Source organism: Heptranchias perlo, chromosome 21 (genome assembly GCF_035084215.1).
Source record: "Heptranchias perlo isolate sHepPer1 chromosome 21, sHepPer1.hap1, whole genome shotgun sequence".
Lineage (NCBI taxonomy): Eukaryota > Metazoa > Chordata > Chondrichthyes > Hexanchiformes > Hexanchidae > Heptranchias > Heptranchias perlo.
Window position 1 is genome coordinate 23605064 of NC_090345.1, and position 26237 is coordinate 23631300.

A 26237-nucleotide genomic window follows, 5' to 3' on the forward strand; every position below is an offset into this window, starting at 1 on the left:
TAAAATGTGTTGCCTCAATGAGCAACCAGAGTGTTGAGGCGCTCAAAATGACAGAGGAGCAAAAGCCTGGACGCTTTAAACAAATTTCCCCTACAGATGGAAATGAAGCAGCGTTTTGTGCCAATGGACAGGGGTAAGTCATTTGCCTACTGCTCGTCTAGTGGTGGTTTACAGGACGAGTTTCTTTTGTGGTATTAGTTTCGTCCTCATTTGCTGCCTAATTGGACTATATAAAGCCAATAACAGGCGAGCTCTTATAGCCTTAAGGGAAGCGCAAAGTATAGGGAGGTGGACTCATTACATGCCATTCTTTTTTTTTCCTTCGATAATCCCATTTGCCATTGTGCGTGCCCAATCGCCGTATACTTTCTGCATTTAACTTGTATGACATTTTTATTTCATCATTATCATCTGGCGCCAGATTGACGCTGAATGCCTCCTACTCTGTTCCAAATTGCTGTGGATTGCCACTGTACCCACATGCAAAAGTTTGGTGCGTTTTTCTGAACTCCCGGGATTCTGATCAACGTTGTCTGTTTTCCTATCAGACTCTGCACTGTTCCTCCTGTTTATGATCGGAGTCAGGCCACCATGCCCGAGACAGCAGCACAGGAGAGTCCCATTCCTCCCAAAGAGTCCTCCTTCTCCATCAAAAATCTGCTGAACTGCGATCGAAAGCCTTCGAAGCCTAAGACTTTGCTTTCGGCGGTGAAAGGGATGGTTGAAGGCGCTGCTTTTTCCTTACCTCACTGCAGGGAGCCCGGCTTCCAAAGGTTTGAAATCCCGGCGCAGAGGTTTGCGCTCCCGGCGCATTATTTGGAGAGGTCCCCCGCCTGGTGGTACCCCTGCACACTGTCATCAGGGGTTCATCTCCCAAGGACAGAAGGTAAGGGGTCTTTAAGTACATTGTCCTTTCTAAAGTACCGTCGTCTAATCGTTATGGCCTGCAGAGTGTCTAACGGCGATTCTTTTCTCATCCCAGCTATAGAGAAGAGCAGCGGATGTGTCAGGGACTCGTCTCCAGATAGAGACTCTCCCGAGCCGGCGCTCAAAATCGAGCCCGACCGCAAAGAAAAGGAAGACTCCAAAAGTCTGGAAGAGATCGTGCTGGAGGAATCTAGCGACGCAGACGAACAAAAGAAGGAAGACAATAATAGTGAGGACTGGAAAAAGAGGGCGGAAAGTCCGGAGAGAAAACCGTGTAGGAAGAAGAAAACTCGCACGGTCTTCTCAAGGAGTCAGGTTTTCCAACTGGAGTCGACCTTCGACATGAAGCGTTACCTGAGCAGCTCGGAGAGAGCAGGGCTCGCCGCCTCTCTTCATCTGACTGAGACCCAGGTGAAGATCTGGTTCCAGAACCGTCGGAATAAGTGGAAAAGGCAGCTGGCTGCCGAGCTGGAAGCGGCCAACATGAGCCACGCGGCTCAAAGGATAGTCCGGGTCCCTATCTTATACCACGAGAACTCGGCTTCGGAGTCTGGGAGCCCGGGTAACGCACCAGTCACCCAGCCTTTACTAACATTCCCACATCCAGCCTATTACTCACATCCTGTAGTCACATCCGTACCCCTCCTGCGGCCAGTCTGATTTTATTTTAATATTTAACTTGCATTACTTTTTTTGTATTAGACCTTGTAGTTTTGAAGCAACGAGCCACAAGAAGACCAGCTGTAAATTTCTACATTGCTCCCATCCTCTAGCCACATCTATACCCCCTTTAAGACCAGTCTGGGTTTACCATTTTATTCTCATTTTATTTGACCATTTTTGTTTTTGTAAGCTCAAGCCATGTAGTTTTGAGGAATGATACCTACAGGAGGATCCGCTGTAAATGTCTTTCTTTTTTGTAAGTACTAAAAGGAGTGGTGAAAATGTTGTTCTTTATTATGGTTTCACGTATCTGTGCAATATTGTACTAAAGAAGTTAAAGCACTGTGTTGGAGTATAGAGGAAAATCATTGCAAGTTGAAATCCAACTTATATTGGTCTAACTGGAATAACGTGTGACGAGTAGCACTGGCGATTACGAACATTATCAAGGTTCTAATGTCAAGGCGCTTTAACTGAAGGACAATCAGAAAAATATTTAAGGTTTTGTTTATTTATTTAATAAATGTACTGTTTACGTGGTGACGTATTTTAATTTACCTGGATTGTAAATTTATTGACAGAAGTAATAAGATAAAGATTCTAATTTTTTCAGACAATACTTTGTGTTTATTATTTCTGATGTTTTCACCGGATGTATCATAGTTATTTACTGCGAAAATAATGGGTGTTCTGTATGTTTTAACAAAAAAAATGAAATAAAATATTGGCGTTTTTGATATTGTAATGCCGAATTTTGTTGAACAGACTTGTTGTGAACTAAAATAAAATGTAAGCATTCCTTGTTACTCAAATGTGTAATTTCGTACAAAGACTAGCTGAAGAAACAGTAAAGTTGCTGTTTTGTGAATAAAGTATATAAATACTATTTGTGGCTAAAAACGACACGATATTTGCAGAAACCCAATCACGATCAGTTGATAGGCCTAAAATTTCATGGCGTCAATGCTTAAGGACATAATCATTTAAAAGGAAACTAGCTGGATTGGTATTTTACACAATGCAATAGTGTATCTAATCTGGAGGAATACTTTATTTTATCTAGCAAAGGAAACGCCACCTCAGCTTTTATATGATTATTCTGCAACATTCTTAGTCAGTTGTTATCTGATACATGGTGTACAATATTTCATATTCAGTGTAGTGAGGTTCGTGTCTGTTTTGTGAGTCACATTTTACAATTCAATCACATCTGACTTTTCCCTTCACAGTGTTAGCATTGAAACCTCAGACCGTGGTTAATTAAACTAACTGTAATACAAGTTAGGAAACTGCAATTAAACCGATGGTTGATCTGAATAAGGTTTTTTTCAAGCAAAACTTTTTTTTAAAAAGTTCTTTCAATTTGTAGTGAAGAATACTGATTGATTTGCCAAGGGTTTGCGGAACTGAAACTATTTGAAGTTATTAGAAGAATAACCTGTAGAAGTATTTCGCAATAGCTGGAGGGGTCACTAACAGTGCACTTCACGTGCCAAGTTTCTGTACACACACAGGATACGAATATATTTAATTATGGATTAAACAATTACCTTTATGTTAAGCGACACTCTCTTTTATTTAAAACCTAGCTCCTACAAATGAGAGGACAGTTTCTATGCTGAAATTGGTGTGATAGGTAAATGGTAGGCCGCAAACAAAGTGAAACAAACCAGTCAGATGGCGTTGTTGGATCAAGTACAGACCAACCGAGTTTAGTAATCCCTTGACTGCACAGATATGTACCGGTGCTTGTATACTGAAAATATATTTTAACCATTCCTATTTTTGCAGAAGGTCACGGTTAAAGTCCTTTACAGACGAACAACTCTAGTTTATACCATTTGTATTTTTATGGTTGACGTCCAAGAAACTGGCAGCGTCGTGTTCTGATTTTCAGATAGCATTGCTGTTAGTTTATCGCGTGAAACCTGTCGACAGTTGTGTCAGGTGATTCACAAATGACAAGGCGCTAAATAGGTGTCTCCGTGCCTTTGATTTTGTTTTAAATTGTTATGCGTCGTGGCTGAAAATAAACACAACACAAAAGCCAAAATATGTTGCCCCTTGTGTAAAATAACAACAAAACCGTGCCTTGTATTGTTGGCGGTACTGAGCTTATGACAACAGTGTCAATATGAACTTTTAAGGCGTTTATATAGCAAACACTCACCAGTTTAATCAACAGAAAACAGCGACTATAAATATGAAAAAGTACTTTTATTTTGTATTGAGTGTCCTAAAAGTACCTTGGGCTGACCTAATCTATACTCTATCAAGAATTGACCAGTCCAATAAAAACAAGGTTAAACTTAATATTTTTCACTCTGAGTAGTATTTTAAAATATATCAAGTTGCAAAACGTTTGCTAACTAAAAGACACTCTTGCACAAAAAGGCGTGGTGCCCTCCTACAGATACAGCTTTACTGTATCTGATTCATTGTCAACCCATGGAAATCTACCTCACCTCAATAATCAATTTAACTTTACATAAAAGTAAATAGAAATACTGATTACTGCCAGTTTTTGGATCTTTTGGCAGTGTGAGATTCTCTCCCCCTCTTCTCCTTCATTATAATATTGTGTTCTATATTTTTAAATCAAATGTGTAGTCATTACAATAATAAGATATGAAACTACAATTACTTTTGTTAATTTAGATAATATGGGATTGTAATGAAATATAATCACACTTTTGAACATGGGAGCCATTTCAAATATAATTTAAACAATTTAAACATCATTCCATTTTAAAGATTGTAGTAATCCTCCCTCTCCAAAAGTATTTATTTTTAGTCATTTTGCTTGCTTCCCTATTAGTTCTTTCTATACGAGTGCATTTCAGTTTTCCAGGGTTTATTCACAACAGCAGACTGGCGGATCTTCAAATTTTCTACACAATTTAGGTAAAAGCAGCTTGTTCACACCTGTGTTTTTATGCTAATAACCCTAAATGTATTCTCTTATATTATTATAATGGTTACTGACCAAATTAAAATATTTGAGAAAAAATGTAGGCTGATTTCTAGAATGGCTTTCTATCATTCATCCTTTGGCTTTATGTTATTTTTCCTCCTCAACATAGCTATCTCAGCCACCAATTTTACTTGTCACCCATTCCCCCACATAAATGATTTTCTCGCTCGGTATCTGAATTAATGGTCAGACAGAACTGTTGAGGGAAAATTGCATTGTAATATAGTTTCTAAAAGTCACTGCCACAATCCTGCACATATGAAATGATTCCTACTTAGAACATTCAGCTTAGGAGCCTTTAGATCTTTACCACAACATTCACCTAAGAAAAGAACCCTTTTATATATGCAGTTTATCTTTCACGTTATTCTGCAAAACTTTTTTTTTAGAAACAAAATATAAGGATGCATGTTGTCTTGCTTCAGTGTTTTCCATTAAGCATGTGAACAATTATCATGTTCTTAATTACACAATCGTCATTATAATGGAAAAATATACTCAATTTTTTGTTTTTATAAAAGGGAAACAACATTTTGGTTTAAAAGCCGTGCTTGCAAAGCACTGGTTTGCACATAAGACAAAGAAAGGATTGTTTATGTTAGATAGAGTGGCATCTCAGAAATGAGAGGCGCTATTAGCACAAAGACTAATCATAAATATGAACTGTTCCTGCTTAGCACTTAAACCCTCCGGTTTCCAAATCTCTGCTTTTGTTTGATACATCGTGATCCCTTCTCATTTCTGTAAATATGGCTGCATATATCCCGCTGTCATGTTTGTACCTTAAACAGACATGTATTTCTTTTATTTGGTGCAAAACACGGGGAACTTTTGTATAGCAAACACTACAACCATTCCAAACAGATATAACCTTTCCATCACTGTCCATAACAGTCTTCAGAAGCACCGTGCAGATCATTTGTGGGTGAGCTCAGTTCAGCTTCAGCGGCCTGCGGGTATTTTACAGTTTAACAACTGCACTAATTTGCGTCGAACTCTCCAAAATCTCAGTCTAACTGTAGCACAAATCTGTGCCTATCTCTCATATGCTTAGCGACTTTCCGGAGGGAAACGGTGGCATTTAATAGGTCAGTATGTTTTGTTTACAAACTTTCTTTTTGCTTAAAATGTGTCTGTTTCATTAAAAGGGGCGAGATAATCACGTTCCTGTATCGACGTTCGCGATGCAAACTCAACAAGGGGCCATTAAAGAGCATTAATAGATTGGCATAGCATTACGCTTTAGTTCGTATTGATCGCAAAATGTCTGCAAAATATTATTTCAATGAGGTGCATTGTTCATCGTAAGCTCCTGGAATGTTGTGACCTTGATTTGTTAGCATAAAGGGGGGAAAAGGAGGCAAAATTAGCGCGCGATATCCAGTCTATCTTCAAACTTCATCCCAAAACTCAGTATTTTAAATATACTGTGATACTCATAAGTGAAAAAGCAAAGTCCGAGTGCAGCTTAGCTGCGATTGCTAAATATCTTCATTCGCTGTATGCATTTCGAAACCCTGCTTCTTGTAAAGGCATCCCTCAAATAGGTTTTAACTCGGTAATTAACCGTGATTCGCGCTTCGTAACGGTGCCAGAATCTTTATTCAGTAGTACAACTTCATCGGATATACAAAATAAATACCTGATTTGAAGTACACACTGCTCAGTTGGGAACTAGTACTTTGCTCTACCTGGTGTAACTGTGAGCCCTGCCGTATATCACCCGGGTCTATTTTTTTTAGAAACGCAGTTTAAAGAATCCTTTGCACCTCTGAGTCCCATTCGCCTCAATGATGGAGTGTAACCATCAGATTTTCATCAAAGTTCTATTAAGTGAAACATAGGTTGCAGGGCACCTCTGATTGAAACAGTTTAAATTTTAATTGTGTTTTTAATTTGACATATAGTTGCAGAAAAGAATGACACTACACGCTACGGGGCGGTCGATTTTCTTAATTCATCCCCGAGGAATTGATGAGTCTATCAGTCCAGTAGATTGGAAACCCATTAACGCTCTATGGTTTACGCGTCTTAGGTTGTTAATTGGAACTTGATGGATTGTGGCCCTTTGATAGGCTATGCTGATCTAATCTCGATGACTTCTGTTTTCCAATAAATTACACAATTCATTTTCCAGCCCCGATTACATAAATTGTACACCTCCAGGCTCCCGTGGAATAGGCAGCCTTTTTGCAGCCCGTTGTGAGATGTCATTTGTACCAGGAACAGCAAGCTTTTGAATGAAAATCGAAACATAATCAACGTTTATACTTAGAAAATTTATTGATATCATTTTCTTCGGTAATTTCCTTATTTTAAAGTTCGACGCGCCATACATCATAATACACACGTGTAAAGGACTGTGTTTAATATTTATCGAAGCTTGATTCGCAGATCAAACTTGTTTATGACTTCATCTGTCACTGCAGGTGGAACCTTTGCAATATTATAGGCGGTCAGGAGGCTATTTTCTAGCAGCATAAACCTACTAAAGATCAATTTTCATTAGGGACAATGCGCGTCTGACATCCTCTATACTTTTTTGGGGATGGGGGAGGGAGGAGTGAGGATTCCATTTTCTGTGCTCTTGCAATCTGTGCTTAAAGCATTAACAGACGTGGTACAGTAGCAGTTATTACAGATCAGATTTATTTTAGGTACGTTTCCTCTGGCCAGATTACAAAAGAAAACACAGGGCGGGAGGGGGGAGCTCAAAAGCTACAGACACAAGCTATGTGATTGAGAATAGCAGAGGTGTTTTAGGGCGAACCCGTTTTATAATATGTGATGTTAAGCGCTCTCTTTAAGCAGGTGCGCGCATTTAACAGGCTTTTAAATAGTTAAGGTTCACAAAATGTGCCTATTTAATATGTCAATGCAGATTTCACGCCTTGTCTTTATTACCTCCAAACTCCATTCAAACACAGTGCCCTGCTTAGCTGTCGGCAATATATCACATAGTAAAATGTTTGCTCCTCTGCACATATGCCTAACGAATCTGGATTTTAGTTGAGTAACTTAAAGAGAAACTTAATTATCAGGAATTATACATGGTGTGAGTACGTCTTTAATATAATTTAATACAATACTTTCGCAACTCAATATGAGTAATGCTAATTTTACTTCTAGCACAACATTTTCAGTAAATACATAGAAGGCTTGTTATGATCTGGAAAAATGGAAATGTGTTTTTTGGTGGTGTATTTTGTTTTAAAAATCACACTATTCGAAAACTCTAAATGGATGAAATTCAACTGCAGTAGAGTGTGATCTCCCAACGAGTTGTATCATATCTTTGTTTAGTGTCTACATTGGAGACACGTTGGATAATTACGCCCAGTTTGTAACTTTCTGAAGCTGCTACAGTTTCTATTTGTAGTTTAAATACTGGCTGCAGCCCCAGAGCCTGACTGTGAGCGGAATGAAGACTGATCATCCAGCGCTGTTTGCAGGGGCGCGCCACGTTAACGAGCTGACACTATGATTAAAGCTGACCATTTGTAATGTGTCGCGACCCCGTGAAAGCATGAAAAGGTTAATGTGGTAGAACGGAGCAGGACTCTCACACCTGCCTCCCAGAGCAGGACAAGAGCGCAGCCCCTGTCAATCAATCAATTAACCAGGCCCTTTCCTCAGTCAGCTTTCAGCAGCCAGCACAATAATCAAGTAAACAAAGTCGAACTCCAATAAGATCGATTCAGCTTTGCCACAGAAAGCTTCAATTTTAGAAGCAGAGTATTAGCAGGGGTGACATTTAATTGGCTAGCACTCGATATATGAAGAAGCGATCTTATTAGAGTGGCCTAAAAGAATACAACTGTATTTGAAGGAATGCAAAAAAAAACACTTGCTTTTGGAACAAGGCCCTATATATGTCAATCGATCTATTTGTGAATCGAGATGCTTTTTGGAACTGTTAAGATACAGGACAATAAATTCAAGTACAGTCGCTGAAGTCTATAGTTTATCAGTGAAGCGAATGTCGATGGGATGAATGCGTTGGTGACAAAGTCCTGCCTATCATGAAAATCATATCAGTGAAATTTTAAGTATTTAATAATTACGATACTCCCAAAAGTTAGTCTCAAGTAATCTTATGTTTACAGGGCACCATTATGTAACCAGGAAATCAATAGGAGGAATACTGTTAATCTTTCGACAACCTACCAACTTTATGGGGAATCTTGAACTGTCAGTTAAATCAGTAGTGCGATACTTTGGGGAGTTAATGTACCTAGAAAGCTATTTAAAAAACTAATCAGCAAATTTCTAGCTTTGTGTTTATTAACCAGCTATTACCATCATTTATCAAAATCATGTCGTCCTACAAACTCTGCGCGGTTAATGCGATATTTTAATGGTTCCCTTATCTGCACATCATGAAATACTCAGACTATGGGATAGGTGAAGCTTTCTTCGATCAACCTAGGATTCAATTAGACAGTCATAAATTAATCCATTTCTTAATGATACATCTACCTCAACTAATCTAGCAGCGGTGTTGGAGATTTTGTCATCGATCAAGGAACTGATTAATTTATTCACTAATCAACTGATGGTCCAATGAGCACTAAATACATTGTGCGTTACTCACGCTTGTATATATGTTGACAGTAGTTAGAAAACAAATTGTAGACGTTTTCAATGTCTCGGACAACAACTGCGCATATTGCGCGACTTCGCTGTTTATCAGATCCATTGCAAAGCATCACCAGTAGCATTTATAGTGCAGTGAGAATAAACATAAATTGTGCTTAAGACTGTTCTCACATCTGGAAGATTAACAAAATTGTATTTGCTGTGCTTAAATACAAATGGTCCTGTATCGTTCTACACTGTATTCATTGATCCATTGTTAATACAATATGCACACATTGGATGCAACTCTAGAAATATCCAACTTCACTTGATTCTACGTCTGGAACTTTATTTCCACAACCAGACATATCTCCAAAATACTTTAATGGAACCCAACTTCCGGAAACCTAATTCCAATTAGTTTGTCTCTATCCCTGATCTCAAGAATATAAAAATGGCTAAAACACTATAACTTCCATGGCGAATTAACGATCGATCCAAGCATAAAAGAGGGTTCCTTTAACATAAATTATTCAATTTCGTCTATTCCAATAGGAAAGTCAAGTAACTGTATCTAGGCACTGGTAATCACAGTCCGATTGAATACTAATGACGAGTTTTAAAATACTGACATCAATTCCGTTTGCTAAGTTGTTTATCTTGTTTCTCCTCCTGTCATATCAATAATTTGTTGAATGTCTGCTGCGATCTCGTATTGCATCTTTCCCGGCGTCGCCATGATGCCTGACGCCAAGAAATGTGCACCCAATACTGTACCTGGTGCATGACCCATCTAACTGCACTTAGCCTTAGTTTTTAATCAGTTTAAAACTACAAAATCAACTGTTAATATGTTCAGTCACATGTTGACATTATACTAGAGCCAAGCCCGCCACAAAAGGAATAACTCAAATCTCAGCCTCCAGCATCAGGTACGTCTTGTTTCCAACTGCATTCATAGCACAGATTGGCAACCAAGTTTATCATCACCCCTAGTCAACATTCAGGCTTTAGTAAAGTTTAGATAACTCAACCAAACTCGACCACCATGGTCGGTTACCAACCAAAAGTAGCACCCTATAACTTTTTTTTTAACAATTTACTATATTAAACTTGGTCGTAGTTAAGTAACCAAACGTATTCAGCCTTCGGTTAAAAGAAATATCATCTAGGTGCAAATAGTTCACAGTCGCCCTTAGCAGCCAAATGTACCTACAGCAACCAGCAACCATCACCATCCAAAATTAATCAAGGTTTGTTACTAGTTTAAGCCTAGCAGTAACCCAAACAAAACTGCTCACTTTTCGACAGACCAGTAACTAGAGTTAATCCAAAGTACCACTCAGCGTCGATGTCTATATGCAGCCACGGTATATTGATGACCTCAGACACAATAACCGAACTCATTCAAAATATTGAATGCCCGCACTTAGCTTTTGTTACTTGCTGAATCTGTTACCAACTTTCACTGCTTGGCTCCAGGTGAGATCATGGTAACCTCCTCTACAATGATTACAACAAGAAAACTCAACTGCAGTCGAATTTGCATTTTGCAGAAATGAAGGTTCCACAAATTAGTTCCACTATTGAAACATAACCCAACATTTCGCTGATATGACTATATCGCCAGACTGCTCCAGTCACAGCCGCCAATCCACACAACTACATTGTAAAAAAAGAGAAAAAGGCCTACACCAAACCGGGTCAGATCTGTCACAATTGAATAAAGCATTATTCACAATTTTCATATTTTCTAGATCTCTCAAAAAGACAAAAAATATATAATTTTGCAATGTAACTTCCATTTGGATAGTGTTCTTTACTCTTAAATTCTACCATAACATTTTATAATTGTGAAAATTCTGAATTATGGCTATCCCCCCATCCCCATATCCAGGCCGAGAACAGCAACATCACCGCAGAAGAACTGAGGTACATCACCGTTATCAACTTAATCTCTTTTTATAAGTCTGTAACTATTAGCGGCCCCATTCCTGATTTTCACTAAGCAATGACCAGCATCCACTGAGTCTAGAATCTAGTCAGACGGTCGCACTGTCAAGTGACCTGTACCGCAGCCTATCGTTCATTAAAACTTAAAACAACCAAACAAATCAGTGTTCACCACGTGCGTGTACTGGGGCCGCATCTATTGTCACACTGTATTACATCATCTCCCTCCAAAGCAAGAATATTTTTTAACATCACAAACATCAACAATCAATCAAATACTTGGGTTAACCTAATCATCCCTCAGCTTGTGTAAAGTTCAAAATTTCCGGGACTGACTGCTGTTTTTGATTGGCTGCAGCAACTCAAACCTACATGCAAATCAGCCAACGCCACTGACTAGGCAGCAGATCAATACAGGTTTACGGGACGCAGAGAATGCATTCAGCCCGTGCATGCTCAGGGAAAACGACTGCAGAACAAAGCCACAACAATATACGCCGTCTAACACTTCTGCAAGCGATTGTAAGTAAGTAAGTTTATTTTCTTTTTTTTTTATGAACACAGAATGAGCAACAAAGACGACATCACAAAGTGTTCTCCAGCCCCGATCTCAAGCTTTACGATACAGTCCATACTTGGGACCTCGTCGGAGGAAGAACGCACAGGTTGCAAAGACAATGCAAAAGTAAATGCCAGGAAGCGCTGTTTATCCGACTCCTCGGACGAAGAGTTAACCGAGGAAGGATACAAAGACCTAGCCTGCTTCTGTACTGACTCTGGCCCCACAGAGCCCTGCCGCAGACACCAGACTATCAGCTACACTTGTGTGAGTAAGTAAAGCAAAATTCTTTATATTTTATCGTGCACCATTATCCTCAACTCCTTTTTGTGTATAGTTTTCAAAATTATTTTTTATTTGAGCGACACAATGCCCTTGCCCTCAATATCATGTTTAAATTTAAACACGAGTTCTACTTGTTTTTATTTATATTTATAGTTATATAAATAAATTGTGCCGTAATAGAATATATAAATGTCTCTTACACGATTGTCGCTAACGCCCAAGCATATACCAACATTTTCGACCCCTTACAAGTCAACTATGACTCTAATATAAAAACAGAAATTGCTGGAAACACTCAGCAAGTCAGACAGCATCTGTGGACTATATACTTTGGATGGATTTACGTAGTCGGTTAAGCTGCGTTGTACAAACATAAGGGACACTTCATATTTTAACGCGGAGAGAAAACACTCGCACGATTGACGTTTGAAACCAGCAATTTAGCATATAAAATAAAACAACCATTTGCTAAATAGAATTCAAGGATTATGACTAAAACCCCAGGTACGAGACTACTACAGCACTCCTGTTCCTGCCATCATTTACACCACATTGGTTCTGCGCTATAATGTACTTAGATGATTATTTATTTTAATCAAATTTAATAACGTAAATTACAATACAAATTAGGGAATATGCTTCCTCTTCATCTTTCACTGAGAGTTTACAAAGCCTGAACAATGGAGTCAAGCAGCGGCAAGTAGTAAAATTATGACAGTAAATATAGTAAATACAGGTGAGGCGTATTAAGGGTTGTATATTAATGCAGGCTATTTTACAATATTTTAGCGTATGTTGCTACAGAGTTGGAAAATAGGTTTCCCTGCCACCCAATATTATAAACTTCATCCTTCTTGCTCTCCGTTGACATCTTATAATAGTTTTAATTATATTAAAAGGGAGTTTCTCATATCAAGTTTTCAAGCAGTGATGCATGTCATGTGTCCCGGCACTCCAGACCAGAAAAAAACATTATCAAAATGAATGTAAACTCTATGTGTCGTTCCGTTATTCTTGGCGTATAGACACCGCAAGTGAGTCTTCTAATATATAAAGGGAGAGGTGTAGTGGAACGATGAATATATCTGAGAAATGCCTTATTTTTTTGCTTTTTAGGTAATTCTAAAGGAGTTGGCACAGCTGGGCAGGAAAGCACGGAGAGAAGGCAGCAGTACCTGTCACAAGATGGTCAGGTTTACAAGGAAGAAAAAGAGAAAAATTGCATGCAGACATCAACAGACAGACAGAGGGAGGGAGACAGGCAAGGGAATCCGGCCAAGAAGAAGACTCGTACGGTTTTCTCTCGGAGCCAAGTCTACCAACTAGAATCCACCTTCGACATGAAACGTTACCTGAGCAGTTCGGAAAGAGCTTGCCTCGCAACTAGCCTCCAGCTCACAGAGACCCAGGTCAAAACCTGGTTCCAGAACCGCAGGAACAAGTGGAAGCGGCAGCTCTCAGCAGAACTCGAGGCGGCCAACATGGCCCACGCGTCAGCCCAGACTCTAGTGGGAATGCCTCTAGTTTTCAGAGACAATTCCCTTTTGAGGGTTCCAGTCCCCAGATCAATTGCGTTCCCAGCTCCTTTGTACTACCCAGGCAGCAACCTTACAGCTCTTCCCCTCTACAATCTCTACAACAAAATCGAATACTGACATTTTCTGCTCCAAGTCTCTTTATAATTGTTTAACAATTAAATTGTATATTTATATAATATCCGTATCTGTTTAAAATATATCTTTCTTATATGCAATCACTTGCATAATTATAAAGACAATGTGCTTCTCTATAAATTGTATTAAATATACAGTGTATATATGGATTATTTTGCAGTTTCTTATTTGATAAGTCTTACTTATTTCCTACAATTTCAGATGGGTACATTATGCTAAAAATTGTTCGAATCAAAATAGATATTTCAGCATATAAAAAACACACATGAAGGAAATGAAGTACTGTACTGATTACGATAATGTTTCTTAATGGATTACAGGAAAGCCACAAAGTATACATCTGATCTGAGCATATTGCTCGACCTTGGTGATAGGAATTCATTTTTGACAGAATTGCAAATAATTTTTGACAAGGGAAATTAATAGACATCAATGATACGGAAGAAACAATATATATGCTTACTATGCACAATGTTTGATTTTTTTTTACATTGAGGGCTATTTCACTCACGGCACCGAAAGCAACACTGACATTCTATGTTTAATAGTGGCGCGTGTTGTAGTTTTTGCAACAAGAAAAGCAGACAGGTGTGTTTGACATGTCTAACGTTATCTAAGTATATTTTGTTCATAGAGTAAATTAATAAATTGAAAACCTGAAACAGAAAAAAATATAAGCAGAGCGTTGTGTGTAATGTTGCCGGGACGTTATCATACTTCCAAAGCAATCTGAATGTGTTGCTTTTACCTAAACGTGAAACTCTCTGTGTAAAAGATTATAGTTCGCATGTTCATAAATAGTACTTCTAAATCTTACGATTTGTTACATAAGACCCCCAAATAATTAACACACAAACCTTATGGAAAATATTATAATGCAATCAAAACGTACAATAATGGACTTGTCTCAAATATTTTGCTTATTCTTAAATTTAGTGCCTTTGATATGAGGAATAAATTTAGGTTGGCATTTTTAGAGTAATGCATTGGACAAAGGTAAGATTAATTCTTAGTACTTAATTAAAATCTTGGGAACAGTATTTTTTAATTTAAATAATCTCTAAAGGCACCTTTTCGCGTTATTCATCTCAGTTACAAAAATGTTAAAACATTTTTCATTATTCACTCCAACAGATTGACAATCTTAAATAATAGAAAAGGGCAAAGTCTGCATTTTTGAACCAACTGTGTAGACTGAGCCCATGGCCAAAATTTACATTTATCAGAGGTAAGATAGCGTAGTACGCCTCTTAAAATTTAACTTCAAGAGGATATTTTATAACAGTTCACAAAAGGCGCATTTATATATTTTTGATGCGGCAAATAAATAAGAATGCGAAAAGCTGGAAGAGTAACATATGTTTTCGTATGTTACTACGGTCATGTGCCACCTACCACTTTACAAAGCGTACATTGACATTTCTACTTAGTCTACTAATGTCTACTCCACAGCCATTTTATTTTACTTAAACGTTTCTACAATGAACGATCAATGCTTTCAACTAGTGTTGAAATTAACTGACGATTAACATGCCTGATCCTTTAATAATGTGATATTTAGCCCTTATTCTCAGTTTGAAATTCCACATTTTCTGCACGCCCTTCAGTTCAATATCTACCAGCATAAACCAAACTGCCACAAATAGTCTATAAAATATTTATTGTCTAAATTAAATGTAACATCTTTTGATCATCTCAGAAGATCAAACTGCAACACAGTAGCTTTTGACATGAATATCTATTTTTCTAAAACCTTTTGCGAAACTAGAGGGAACTAACAGTTTCTCCTCCTAAATGTTTACCTTCATTATGAAATACCGTATCTATTACATAATTCTACTACATTGTACATTAACTGATATAACAACAGAAAATGTTCTAATGTATTTGAAGGGTGCATAGCGATTTTTATAATGTTAATGCTATAAATATGTAGTGTGAACTTCCACCCACATGTTGCGTAACGGTGCAGTTCAAGACACCAAGAGCTAATTTGCTTCAATTTGCACCTGAACTTTTAGGTAGAATATTGGTCCGTATTTGCAAACTTTACTTACGATCTCCGAAAACATTGGGTAATATGGTATGTATCAGGTCTGTTAGAAACAGGTTCAAGGGAGCAGTACATGAAGACTTCTATTTTTATTAAATAAATTACGCTTAAATCTAAGTAACATCTACTCATTGGGATAGTTGACAGAGGGAAGTTTATGATATTTTTCCTTTCCGTTATAAAGTATTACTCACATATAACGTACGTTGTACCTGCATATTTGTGGATTACTAAAAGCTTAAAGTGGGCTCCGCACTTCAATTAGAGAGCGAATCTCTAATTAAACGCAATGTATCAATAAATCTTTATAGAACACTTTTAGCATTTGAACCAAAGCGTTTAACTCGCATTGATATTACCCTGGAACGTTGCATTTGTGAATAATGCTTTGCGAATATGGTACTGGTGTACTGGGACAAGAAAATCATAATAAACTGAGAACAATTCGAAAATTTTTTCGAAAATCAGTTTGGAGAAAATCGCATTTTTTTACAGAAATAACAGAAGGCCCTACAAGTACATTTTTTTAAAATATAAAAAAAATCACAAATTGAATTACAGAATAAATGACGGAGACTAAATCAAAGGATAGCTATTAAATGTTAACAATAGTTATGCAAACACATATGTCTATTTATGAACAGCGTCAATAGGTTAATAGTAACAGTTTGAATAACATACATGGATAATAAATGCACATTAACTCATGGTATTGAATGTCCGGAAAGCACTAAGGTAACATTCATTTATTATGTATGTATGTTATATTTTAATTACTTTAATACTACCGATACCCTCTATAGATTCTCTATGTATACACGTTACTTAATTGCATTGTCATTAAAATTGTAAGAGTTACTTCCTCCGTGGTCGAAAACTGAAACCATAGTAGTTAAATTTAATCTAATGCTTTACAATATTTTAACATTTACGTCAGTATATGTCTACCAATGTTACGCTTTCAAAGTAATCGAATTGTTCGTGCTCTCTAAAGTTGCAAAACATTACGAAGTTGCATTCTATAAGAAAACCTGTAACAAAATTATTGTTAATTGATCTTCCTTTTACAGGGCTTTTCTTTTTTTAAAAAAATAACTTGTGTCTGGATGCAACCAATCTCCTTATTTGCAATTTCCCTCTTAAATCGGCCACGCTCGTTGAAGTTGGGATCTTGTAGCTTTAAGGAATCAACCGGTAGAGACGGGCGCGTCACGTGACCAACCCTGGCCCGCTTGGTGGCCCCGGGGGAAGGTAGTCAATGGGGGCTGACGTGACGTGACGTCACATCCTCGACCCAAACAGACGTGGTGGCGCGCCAAAGCGGTTCTCTTTTGAACAGACCAATCAGAAGAAAGGATTGTGACCGGCGACCGAAGCGGCAGCGCGCTCTGGAACACTCGGAGCGGAATAGCGTTCGTTTCGATTCAGTTATTATTTCAAAAGAAGGATAAAACAGAAAGGAGGAGGTAGGTAATGGATAGGAGCGGCGAGGCAAGGCCCGGCCCGCCGGGCGGCGTGTACGTCGGGAAGTTCACTCAGTGAGGAGGGAGGGGGTTTGGATAGCTGGAGGTTTTCCTTGCTGGTTAACACCGATATGATATCCTTCAGCTCATTCGGTGTCTGCTGTAAGCCGTTAATGTCGCTTTAGTCAGCGGTTATCCGTGGCTCGGGCGGCCCCCGGTGGGGTGGGGTGGGGTAGGTTGTGTGTAGGCCACAGGCCTGCACAATACGGTAGGATGTGGGGACCAGTTTCAGTGCGAGTCCGGCCGGGCCGTTTAGACTTACGGGGCGAGTATGCGGAGTTTTATTGAAACTTGAAACAGCCGGGGAGATACGATCCCATGTTACACTTCCGTCAAATAAATGCCTTTTAATGGAGAAAGAAGTGAACGGGATTGGGTTTAGCTTTGTGATTCAGTCCGAAATTGAACTCCAGCACGCGTATCAATTCGGCATGGCGGCCATTTTATTTGTGTCGACAACTGTTTAAATTCAGTCTCAGTTATTGATTCATTTCTTCAAGCAATAATCTATTCAATAGTTTTATATTGTAATGTTTAAAGTTTCTATGTGAATCACGTTGCTTTTGCTGGTGATCATACGGCTGATTCTGCTAACAATGATTTGCTAAAGTAGTTTTTTTTCATATATCTAATAAAAGGGAAGCATATAACTTGTAAGTGCATTAATATGTCTCTTCTGCCACTGACACCATTTTGTTTGTGGGCAGACAGCATTCTTGCCTGTTTCCCAGGGAATCTGGGACATGCGATACCCACGCTAAGTCAAAAGTAAAATACTGTGAATGCTGGAAATCTGAAATAAAAAAACAAAAGGCTGGAAATACTCAGCAAGTCAGGCACTATCTGGAGAAGGAAACAGCGTTAATGTTTCAGGTCGATGATCTTTCATCAGAGAACTACGAAAGGTCATCGACCTGAAATGTTAACTTTCTTTCTCCGCAGATGCTACCTGACTTGCTGAGTATTTCCAGCATTTTCTGTTTTTATCCCACACTAATAATGTCCACTGTGCCATTTTGACCTGGAGACAGGTGGGACCAGATAATGAAGCAAATTGATTTGACAATAACTTGCATTTCTATAATGTAGAAAAATGTCCCAAAGTGCTTCAGAGGTGCAAAGCAAAAAATGGATACCAAGCTAAAGGAGGAGCTATTAGAAGAGGTGACCAAAAGATTAGTCAAAGTGGTGGGCTTTAAGGAGGAGAGGAAGTTGGCCTAGGTAGCTAAAGGCATAGCAGTCAATGTGGGGAGGGAGAAATGCACAAGACACTGCAGTGGGAGAAATGGGGACTTTGGAGGCGTTGTAAGGTTGGAGAAAGTTCCAGAGATGATGAGAGGTGAGGCCATGGAGGGATCTAAACACAGGGATGAGGATTTTAAATTTGAGGTGTTGGAGGGAGAGGAGGCTTGAAGACAATGTAGGTCAGCAAGGATAGGCAAGTGGGACATGAAATAGGCATCAAAGTTTTGGATGAGCTGAAGTCTACGGAAGGGGGAAGCAGGCCAGTCAGACCATTGGAACAGGTGATAAAGGGATGAATGATGGTTTCAACAGCAGATTGGCTGATGTAGGGATGGGTGATTCAAAGGTGGAAGTAGGTGGTCTTTATGATAGAGGATAAGGGCAGGATATTCAGTTCAGTGTTGAATAAGATAGTGAGGTTTTGAACAAACTGATCCAGCCTGAGACATTGGCTGGGGCGGGGGATGGAATCAGTGGTGAGGGTTTGGAGGGGCTGAAAATGATGACTTTGAAATTGCAGCTCATGCAAGACTGTTGAAGGCTGCAAAAAGGAATAATGAACCAGTCACAGAAAAGGTCGTTCATGACTTTGGTAAAGACTGTTTTGGTTCCGTGGGACATTTGGAAACCTAATTTTTAGGGATTCAAATTGAGAATTATGGGAAAGGTCAACAAGGATCTGGGAGATGACAGCACATTCAAAGATGTTGGAAAGGGAGGTGGCCTTGTCAGTGATTGAGCCCATTAGAGTGGAGAGGCCTTGGGAAATGGTGAGGTTGAGGGGGCAGCCATGATTATGGGTGGGGAAGTTTACATAGAGGGAGAGGGTGCTGAGACTTTTCATTAACGTCCCAAAAAAAGGAAGTGAATGCATCTTTCCAATGAACAGCTTTAAGAGAAATTTGTCTGAAATCAGTAATTTTGCTAACTAATGTTATTTCCAGTATCAGGTATATGGCCTTGTTACATTGCAAAAACTACATTCATTTTTTTTACTAAGTGCTTTTTTTCATCCTTGTCCTTTTAGCATATGGAATGTGTTTAATGATCTGGGAATAGATCCTAACGTTGCTGGTTTGCCTCATAAGCTACAGGTTGAAAATATGCCATTATCAGGGAGATGTGAAAGATTTTAATATGCAATTCTGTGGTCACCTTGTGATGTGACTTTATCACAAATGTTACTGCAGATCATGAAACTAACAATAGCTTGCTAGACAGATAGCTGGTTGCACCAGGAACAAGTGGGCACATACTGATCCAATGGGCATGTTGGCATGCATTTACCATGATGTGCTGCCACACATAATCTAGTGATCTTCGTCTGCTTTAACCTTCATTGCTTTTGAGCTTTCAGACAGGCTGTATTTCCTGGAATCAAAACAGAAAATGTTGGAAACACTCAGGTCAGGCAGGATGTGTGGAGAGAGAAACAGTTAAGGATCGTCCTTTGCCACCTCCATTGCAGTGCCACCACCAAACACATCTTCCTCTCCCCTTTCAGCATTCCAAAGGGACAGTTCCCTCCGCGACACCCTGGTCTGTCCTTGCATCACACGCAACATCCAAAACTCTGCTACCCGTATCCTAACTTGTACCAAGTCCTGTTTACCCATCAGCCCTGTGCTCGTTGACCTAAATTGGCTCCTGGTCCAAGAATGCCTAGATTTTAAAATTCTCATCCATGTTTTCAAATCCCTCCATGGCCTCTCCCCTCCCTATCCCTGTAACCTCCTCCCTACAACCCTCCGAGATCTCTGCGCTCCTCCAATTCTTGCCTCTTGCACATCCCCGATTTTAATCGCTCCACCATTAACAGCCATGCCTTCAGCTGCCACGGCTCTAAGCTCTGGAATTCCCTCCCTAAACCACTCTGCCTCTCTGCCTCGCTCTCCTTTTAAGATGCTCCTTAAAATCTACTTCTTTGACCAAGCTTTTGACCACCTGTCCTAATACCTCCCTTATGTGGCTCGGTGTCAAATTTTGTTTGATAATCGCTTCTATGATGCGCTTTGGGATATTTTACTATGTAAATGCAAGTTGTTGTAACCAGAGAGAATGAAAAGTTCTGGTGTGCTTGAATTAATTGCACACCTTGCCCTTGCTTTTCCCCAAAATACTGAGTGATATTTACATTTGGCCAGTAATAATCTTTTTTGGTGTTTGCCACAAATCCATCTGCTCTACTAGGTCTTGGGTCTCTGTTTTAAGTTTGTTGATGATTATAGTTTATTTTATTTTCAGATGACTGGCTCAAATGAATTCAAACTAAACCAGTGTCCTGAAGATGGAATCTCTGCCATTAAGTTCAGCCCAAACACCTCTCAGTTCCTGTTGGTGTCATCCTGGGACTGCACTGTCCGTTTGTATGACATCACATCAAATAACATGCGCCTCAAGTACCAGCATTCATCAGCTGTCCTGGACTGTGCTTTTCATGTAAGAGACTATTTATTTTGTCACTGAATTATGAATACTAGAGTTGGAAAACGCTTTATATAGTAGCTCCATGGACATCAGTTTTGAGTAGGTGAAAAGTGCTTCTGGTTAGATTTAACATTCATTGGAGATTATGTAACATCTGAAATATCTCCCAATCCTGCCCTAGCCTAAACTACATCTGTTAATCTTATTATATTATATCCCACTTAGCAATTTATGTCTCTAGCACCCCAGTTTTATTCACAATACTTTGTGCATTTACATACATTAAACCCAAATCTGCACTTTCTGTTTGGTGATTTTTATTCATTTTAAGACCCCCCCCTCTTTCTGATTTATTCTTGATGATACTTTCTTGTTTTTCTCATCTTTTCTTATCCCCTTTGCTTTCCTTTCTGCTTCCTTGTGCTTTTCCTTCCTCTTGCCACATTAGTTTAATCCCTCACCAGAGCATTGGTTACTCTTCCAGTGAGGACATTGGTCCCAGCTCTGGTCAGGTGTAGGCCTGTCACTCTAATCCAGGCCACTGCTATGCCAACATCCCAGGAATCTGAACCCTTTCTTCCCCCACCCCCAATCTCTCCAGCCAAACATTTAACTCTTTTATCTTACTATTTCTATATAGATTATCATGTGAATCAGGAGTAATCTTGAGATTTATTACCCTCGAGATTTTACTCTTTAATCAATCTTGTAATTGCGTTAACTCCCTTTCCAGGGCCTCAATTCTTTTTTTCCTGTGTTACTGGTTCCAAAATGAATCATAACTTCTGGTTTTTCTGCTACCATCTCCAAATCTTTTGCACTCACTCCATTATATTTTTTTTTACCCTGGCACCTGGGAGGCTTTACAGCCAATGAAGTACTTTTTTTGAAGAGTAGTCACTGTTGCAATGTAGGAAACACGGTAGCCAATTTGCGCATAGCAAGGTCCCACAAACAGCAATGTGGTAATGATCAGAAGTGATTGAAAAGCTAGTGTAAATGCTTCCACAGTTCTTTTACTGCATCCTCTTTCTCTATTGATCTCCCTGTTTTGTCAGCAAATTGACAAACACATGCTTGGTTTTGGTACTTTTAATGGATTAAAGTATATAGTTTTTATAAGGTAGAATTCAAACATGGCCAGTTTGAGAATGGACTACGTTATCTGGTAGGGCAAGCTGTTCACAGATCAAACTCCTCTATGGACTGGCATAGCACAGTGTTTTTTCTTCTAATTTTCTTTTTTCCTCACAGCATTGTGTATGAGATTTCCGCTTGCTGTGCTGCAATGTCTATTTTAGGCAGTTCATCCCCACAGGGATTTAAATTCATCCCCGGCTGCTCTTGTGCACCTCGTAACAGCTAACTTCAGCGTGACACTGAAATGGGCCATGTAGCAGGTCATACAGCTTTTAGTAATATTTGGTGCAAATAGTGAAACACCAATTTGAAATATGGTTTCAAGAAGTTATGGAGCCTTTTGAATTTCTTGGTCAATTATTTTAGGTGCGGCGCTTGGGACAATAATTTGTTTTTTTGGGTTCTTAACTTTATGAACTACACAAAATGCAAAATTTGAAGGATGAAGTGCAAATTTTCATTGAATCCTTTACAGAATATGATAACTTGTGGCTATTCCATAGTATTGTATGTTTTAGTAGAGTCAAGAAGGAATTTTTCTCTTAAGGCATGCTTTTGAAAGTACTGGAGAACTTTTTAGAAAGGTAATGCAGCGCTGATGTTGCTACATCAGTGTAAACTTTGGAGCAATATTTGTTTTATTAAAGTAGGTTATGTACTAATATCGTTTTTTTTTCTCTGTTAATAGGATCCAACCCATTCATGGAGTGGTGGATTGGACCTTTCACTGAAAATGCGTGACTTAAACACAGACCAAGGTGAGAAATGCTTGTATTAAACTTGCTGTGTAAGGCGGTGCATGATGTTCTTGAACGCATTTTTATATAAAACACATTTTATATAAATTAAATGATGCTCCTAAGTCTCTAAAAGCATCTTTAGTTCAAAGGAATTATTTCATCGAACCTGTTGTTTGAACAGGCATCTTCACTGTGGATGTTTCACTGGTCTACCAAGTCTGACAGAAGATTATATCAAACTAGGGCAGTTAAAAGCCTTTCTCCAGTTGTTTTAACATTGAAATTTGAACATGACGTCAGGCTATTCGTCGTTTGTGTTTATCCATGTGAGCAGTAGTCCGAATCTCGTGCCCATTCTGTTCCAGTATTCCTTTATTCCCCTTTCTTTCGGCCTATGGAACCTATTCTTAAATGTTGACAATGGTGCAGAATTTGCTGGAGCAGGTCACCTTGCCTTGTTAGTTAGACTTTTTCCTGCAATCTTCAGCTCACAATTTTTTTTGCCCTATAAGTTGCTGGAAGTGCAAGCTGATAATGGCATGGCCTGAGCACCTGGGACTTTGGTGCATGGCAAGACCAACAGTGTATCTCATTGACCAATGAGATTTAAGGATTGAGAAATAAACCGAGGAAGGACTGAGATGGAGGGTGAATTAGAGTGAGTGAATTCAATGTCAAATCAGGTACATAAAGAGAAATAAAGAGGCAAAGAAAGATTGGATTAAGGGAGAGAAATAAAGAGACAGAAAGGAAAAGTAAGAATTTTAAAAAAATTATTTTTAAAATCTCCAACAATTCACTACCTGAAGGAATGAGACTCCACGCTTTTAATTGTTCACTTTCTGGGCCAGATAGGTTGATTCGCAGTCATTAACCATTATCACATTGTTAATGGGGAACTTATGCTATTAATTACTAGACTGAACTTTGTGACGAGTTTAATGGGCAATTAATGTATAAATGCAGCAATTCATGAAACCCATGGGGGAGTTAAATGTGAGATGTCATTTTCGTGAAGCTAATGGCAGAGCGGCACAAATTGTCCAGCAACTTGTGGTGATTTGCTATTCACGGGATATCTCTTCCTCACTACAAGTTGCTGGCCGATTTGCACATTAATAAAGGTGTGCCTCATTTACCTGCCGTTTTTTCAGCAAATTCCAGCCCATTGTCTCTGCTTCAATCACCAACTCTGGTAGTGCATTCCATAGCCTCTCAACCCTCTGTGTAAAACCATTTCTCCTTCTTTGTTATTAATCTATTACATTTAATCTTGCATCTATGTCCCATTGTTGTAGACCCCTCAACTACTGGAAACTCTGTTCCTATCTACTCTATTCGATCCCTTCATAATTTTAAACACTTATGACGTTCCCTCCTGTCTTTTGATTTAGAATTTGATTGGAAACCTCTGTGCTTCCACTGCAGTTTAGACAATTTTTAAACTACAGAAGTGCAGCTCAGTTGTCTAGAAATTGTTGATGGCCTCATAATGAACGATTTTGTATTGTAGGATTGAGGAAAATGATAGTGGTTCACAAATATACTTAAGTTCGTTCTTACTAAAAGTTCTCTTGTATATTCATAAAAGTTAGGATTAGAGGCGGCTAGATTTTCTTATCCTAATTGGCAAGTTTCCCAAGTGTCTTCTATGCTGACTGAGGAGTGATAAAGTGGGGTCATATTCAAATGGTGCAATATGGTGAAGGGGAAGTAAAATTATGGGGTAAGCCACTTTTCTATTAGGAAATAATAATCATACTTGAATTTTTTTCGACTTTTTAAAATAAAATTTTTTATGGAGAAAGTCCTCGTTTGTAGATAAGCTGCATTGCAAACAGTCGGGGGTCATGACTTCAGACTAGCCTGAGGGCTGTGCTTTGGAAGGGGGTGATCCCAGAATGGTCCTTCGATTGGCTTGAACCTCTTTCTAAACCTTGCCCCTGGTTTACAGTGTGGACGCTTTCCATTATTGATGTCACTGAAGTGGCCTTGGGACAAAAAAATTAATTGTTTTAAAATAAATTCAATAATTAAATTTCAGATGAGGTTATTCTCTGATTTTTTAAAAGGGGGAGGAGTACTTTGAACAAAGAAATATATAGACTGCGGGAGGGTCCAAATTTCAGTCCGTGCGCCACAAGGCAACCTTGAAGCCTAAGCAGTTATATTATATTTGTGCTCGTAATTCTTACTTGCTGCTTTGTCCTATTTGATGATGTGAGCCTTGAGGCTTATTGGTTGAGTTGAGTGGCTGGATAAATCATAAATGAGAATATGAACATCTATTAGTATCAGCAACCGAGATAGATGCAAATTAATGGAAATATGGGTTTAAACTTTTTCTGGCCTTTGACATCCCATGGTATACATCTATGTGGCCTATGCCAATGAAAAACCTGGACACCCCACACTAGACTTGTCTTCTCCTTTTGAAGGGTGTATCCCAAGAACCATCCCACTGAGATTTATACTACAACTGAGCTTTTTAAGCTTGCATTTGTTAGAATAAAGAAGTTAGACTTTACTCCTATAAGGGCCAAACATCGAGCTTTTCCTTGATGTAAAGTTACATAGAATTACATAGACTGTGCAGCACAGAAACAGGCCATTTGGCCCAACTGGTCCATGTCGGTGTTTATGCTCCAGAAGAGTCTCCTCCCATCCCCTATCAGTATTACCTTCTATTCCTTTCTCCTTCATGTGTTTATTCAGCTTCCACTTAAATGAATCTTTGCTAGTCGCCTCAACTACTCCCGTGGTATTGAGTTCCCTGTTCTAACCACTCTGTGTAAAGAAGATTGAATTCCTTATTGGATTTATTAGTGACCAACTGTATTTATGGCCCCAGTTTTAGTCGTCCCCACAAGTGGAAACATCTTCTCTATGCCTACCCTATCAAAGCTTTTCATAAACTTAAAGAAGCGATCATAATATCATAAGGTTTAGAATAGCTATGGAAAAGGACACGGACCACTTTAAATTAAAAATACTCAATTGGAGGAGGGCCAATTTCAGTGGGATGAGAGCAGATGTGACCCGGGTAAATTGGAATCAAAGATTGACAGGCAAAACTGTAATTGAACATTGGGTGGCCTTTAAAGAGGAGATGGTTTGGGTACAGTCTAGGTACATTCCCACAAGGGAGAAAGATAGGGCAACTAAAGCCAGAGCTCCCTGGATGACAAAAGAGATAGTATAAGGTGAAGTGGGAAAAAGGGGCACACAACACATGTCAGGTTGATAAAACAAATGAGAACCAGGCAGAATGTAGAAAGTTCAGAGGGAAAGTGAAAAAGGAAAGAAGAGGGGCAAAGAGAGAATATGAGAATAGACTGGTGGCCAACATAAAAGGGAATCCAAAAGTCTTCTACAGGCATATAAATAGTAATGGGGCAGTAAGAGGATGGATGGGGCCAATTAGGGACCCAAAAGGAGATCTACTCATAGAGGCAGAAGGCATGGCCGAGGTACAAAATGAGTATTTTGCATCTGTC

General features: G+C 38.9%; 3 protein-coding genes across 4 annotated transcripts in view; all 3 read left to right on the top strand.

Annotated features, from left to right (window-relative positions):
• The first annotated feature begins 507 nt into the window (after positions 1-507).
• Positions 508-2200, top strand: LOC137340300 (homeobox protein HMX3-A-like). Its single transcript, XM_068002719.1, has one exon. It carries the CDS (start codon positions 592-594, stop codon positions 1585-1587), a length of 996 nt encoding a protein of 331 aa, XP_067858820.1. The 5' UTR covers positions 508-591; the 3' UTR covers positions 1588-2200.
• A 3277-nt stretch (positions 2201-5477) lies between these two features.
• Positions 5478-13716, top strand: LOC137340301 (homeobox protein HMX2-like). Its single transcript, XM_068002720.1, has 3 exons — positions 5478-5652; positions 11660-11925; positions 13056-13716. The coding sequence occupies exons 2-3, from the start codon at positions 11661-11663 to the stop codon at positions 13592-13594; spliced, it is 804 nt and encodes a 267-aa protein (XP_067858821.1). The 5' UTR covers positions 5478-5652; position 11660; the 3' UTR covers positions 13595-13716.
• A 3256-nt stretch (positions 13717-16972) lies between these two features.
• Positions 16973-26237, top strand: part of bub3 (BUB3 mitotic checkpoint protein) — a 36767-nt gene continuing 27502 nt past the window's right edge. Inside the window, exons 1-3 of one of the 2 annotated variants that reach the window (XM_068002721.1) lie at positions 16973-17131; positions 20678-20872; positions 22689-22758. In XM_068002721.1, the coding sequence (XP_067858822.1) occupies positions 20678-20872; positions 22689-22758 (265 nt within the window). In that variant the 5' untranslated portion in view covers positions 16973-17131. Of the gene's footprint in view, positions 17132-17216; positions 17291-20677; positions 20873-22688; positions 22759-26237 lie in introns of those variants that run through there. The other variant, XM_068002722.1, reaches the window with a different exon arrangement.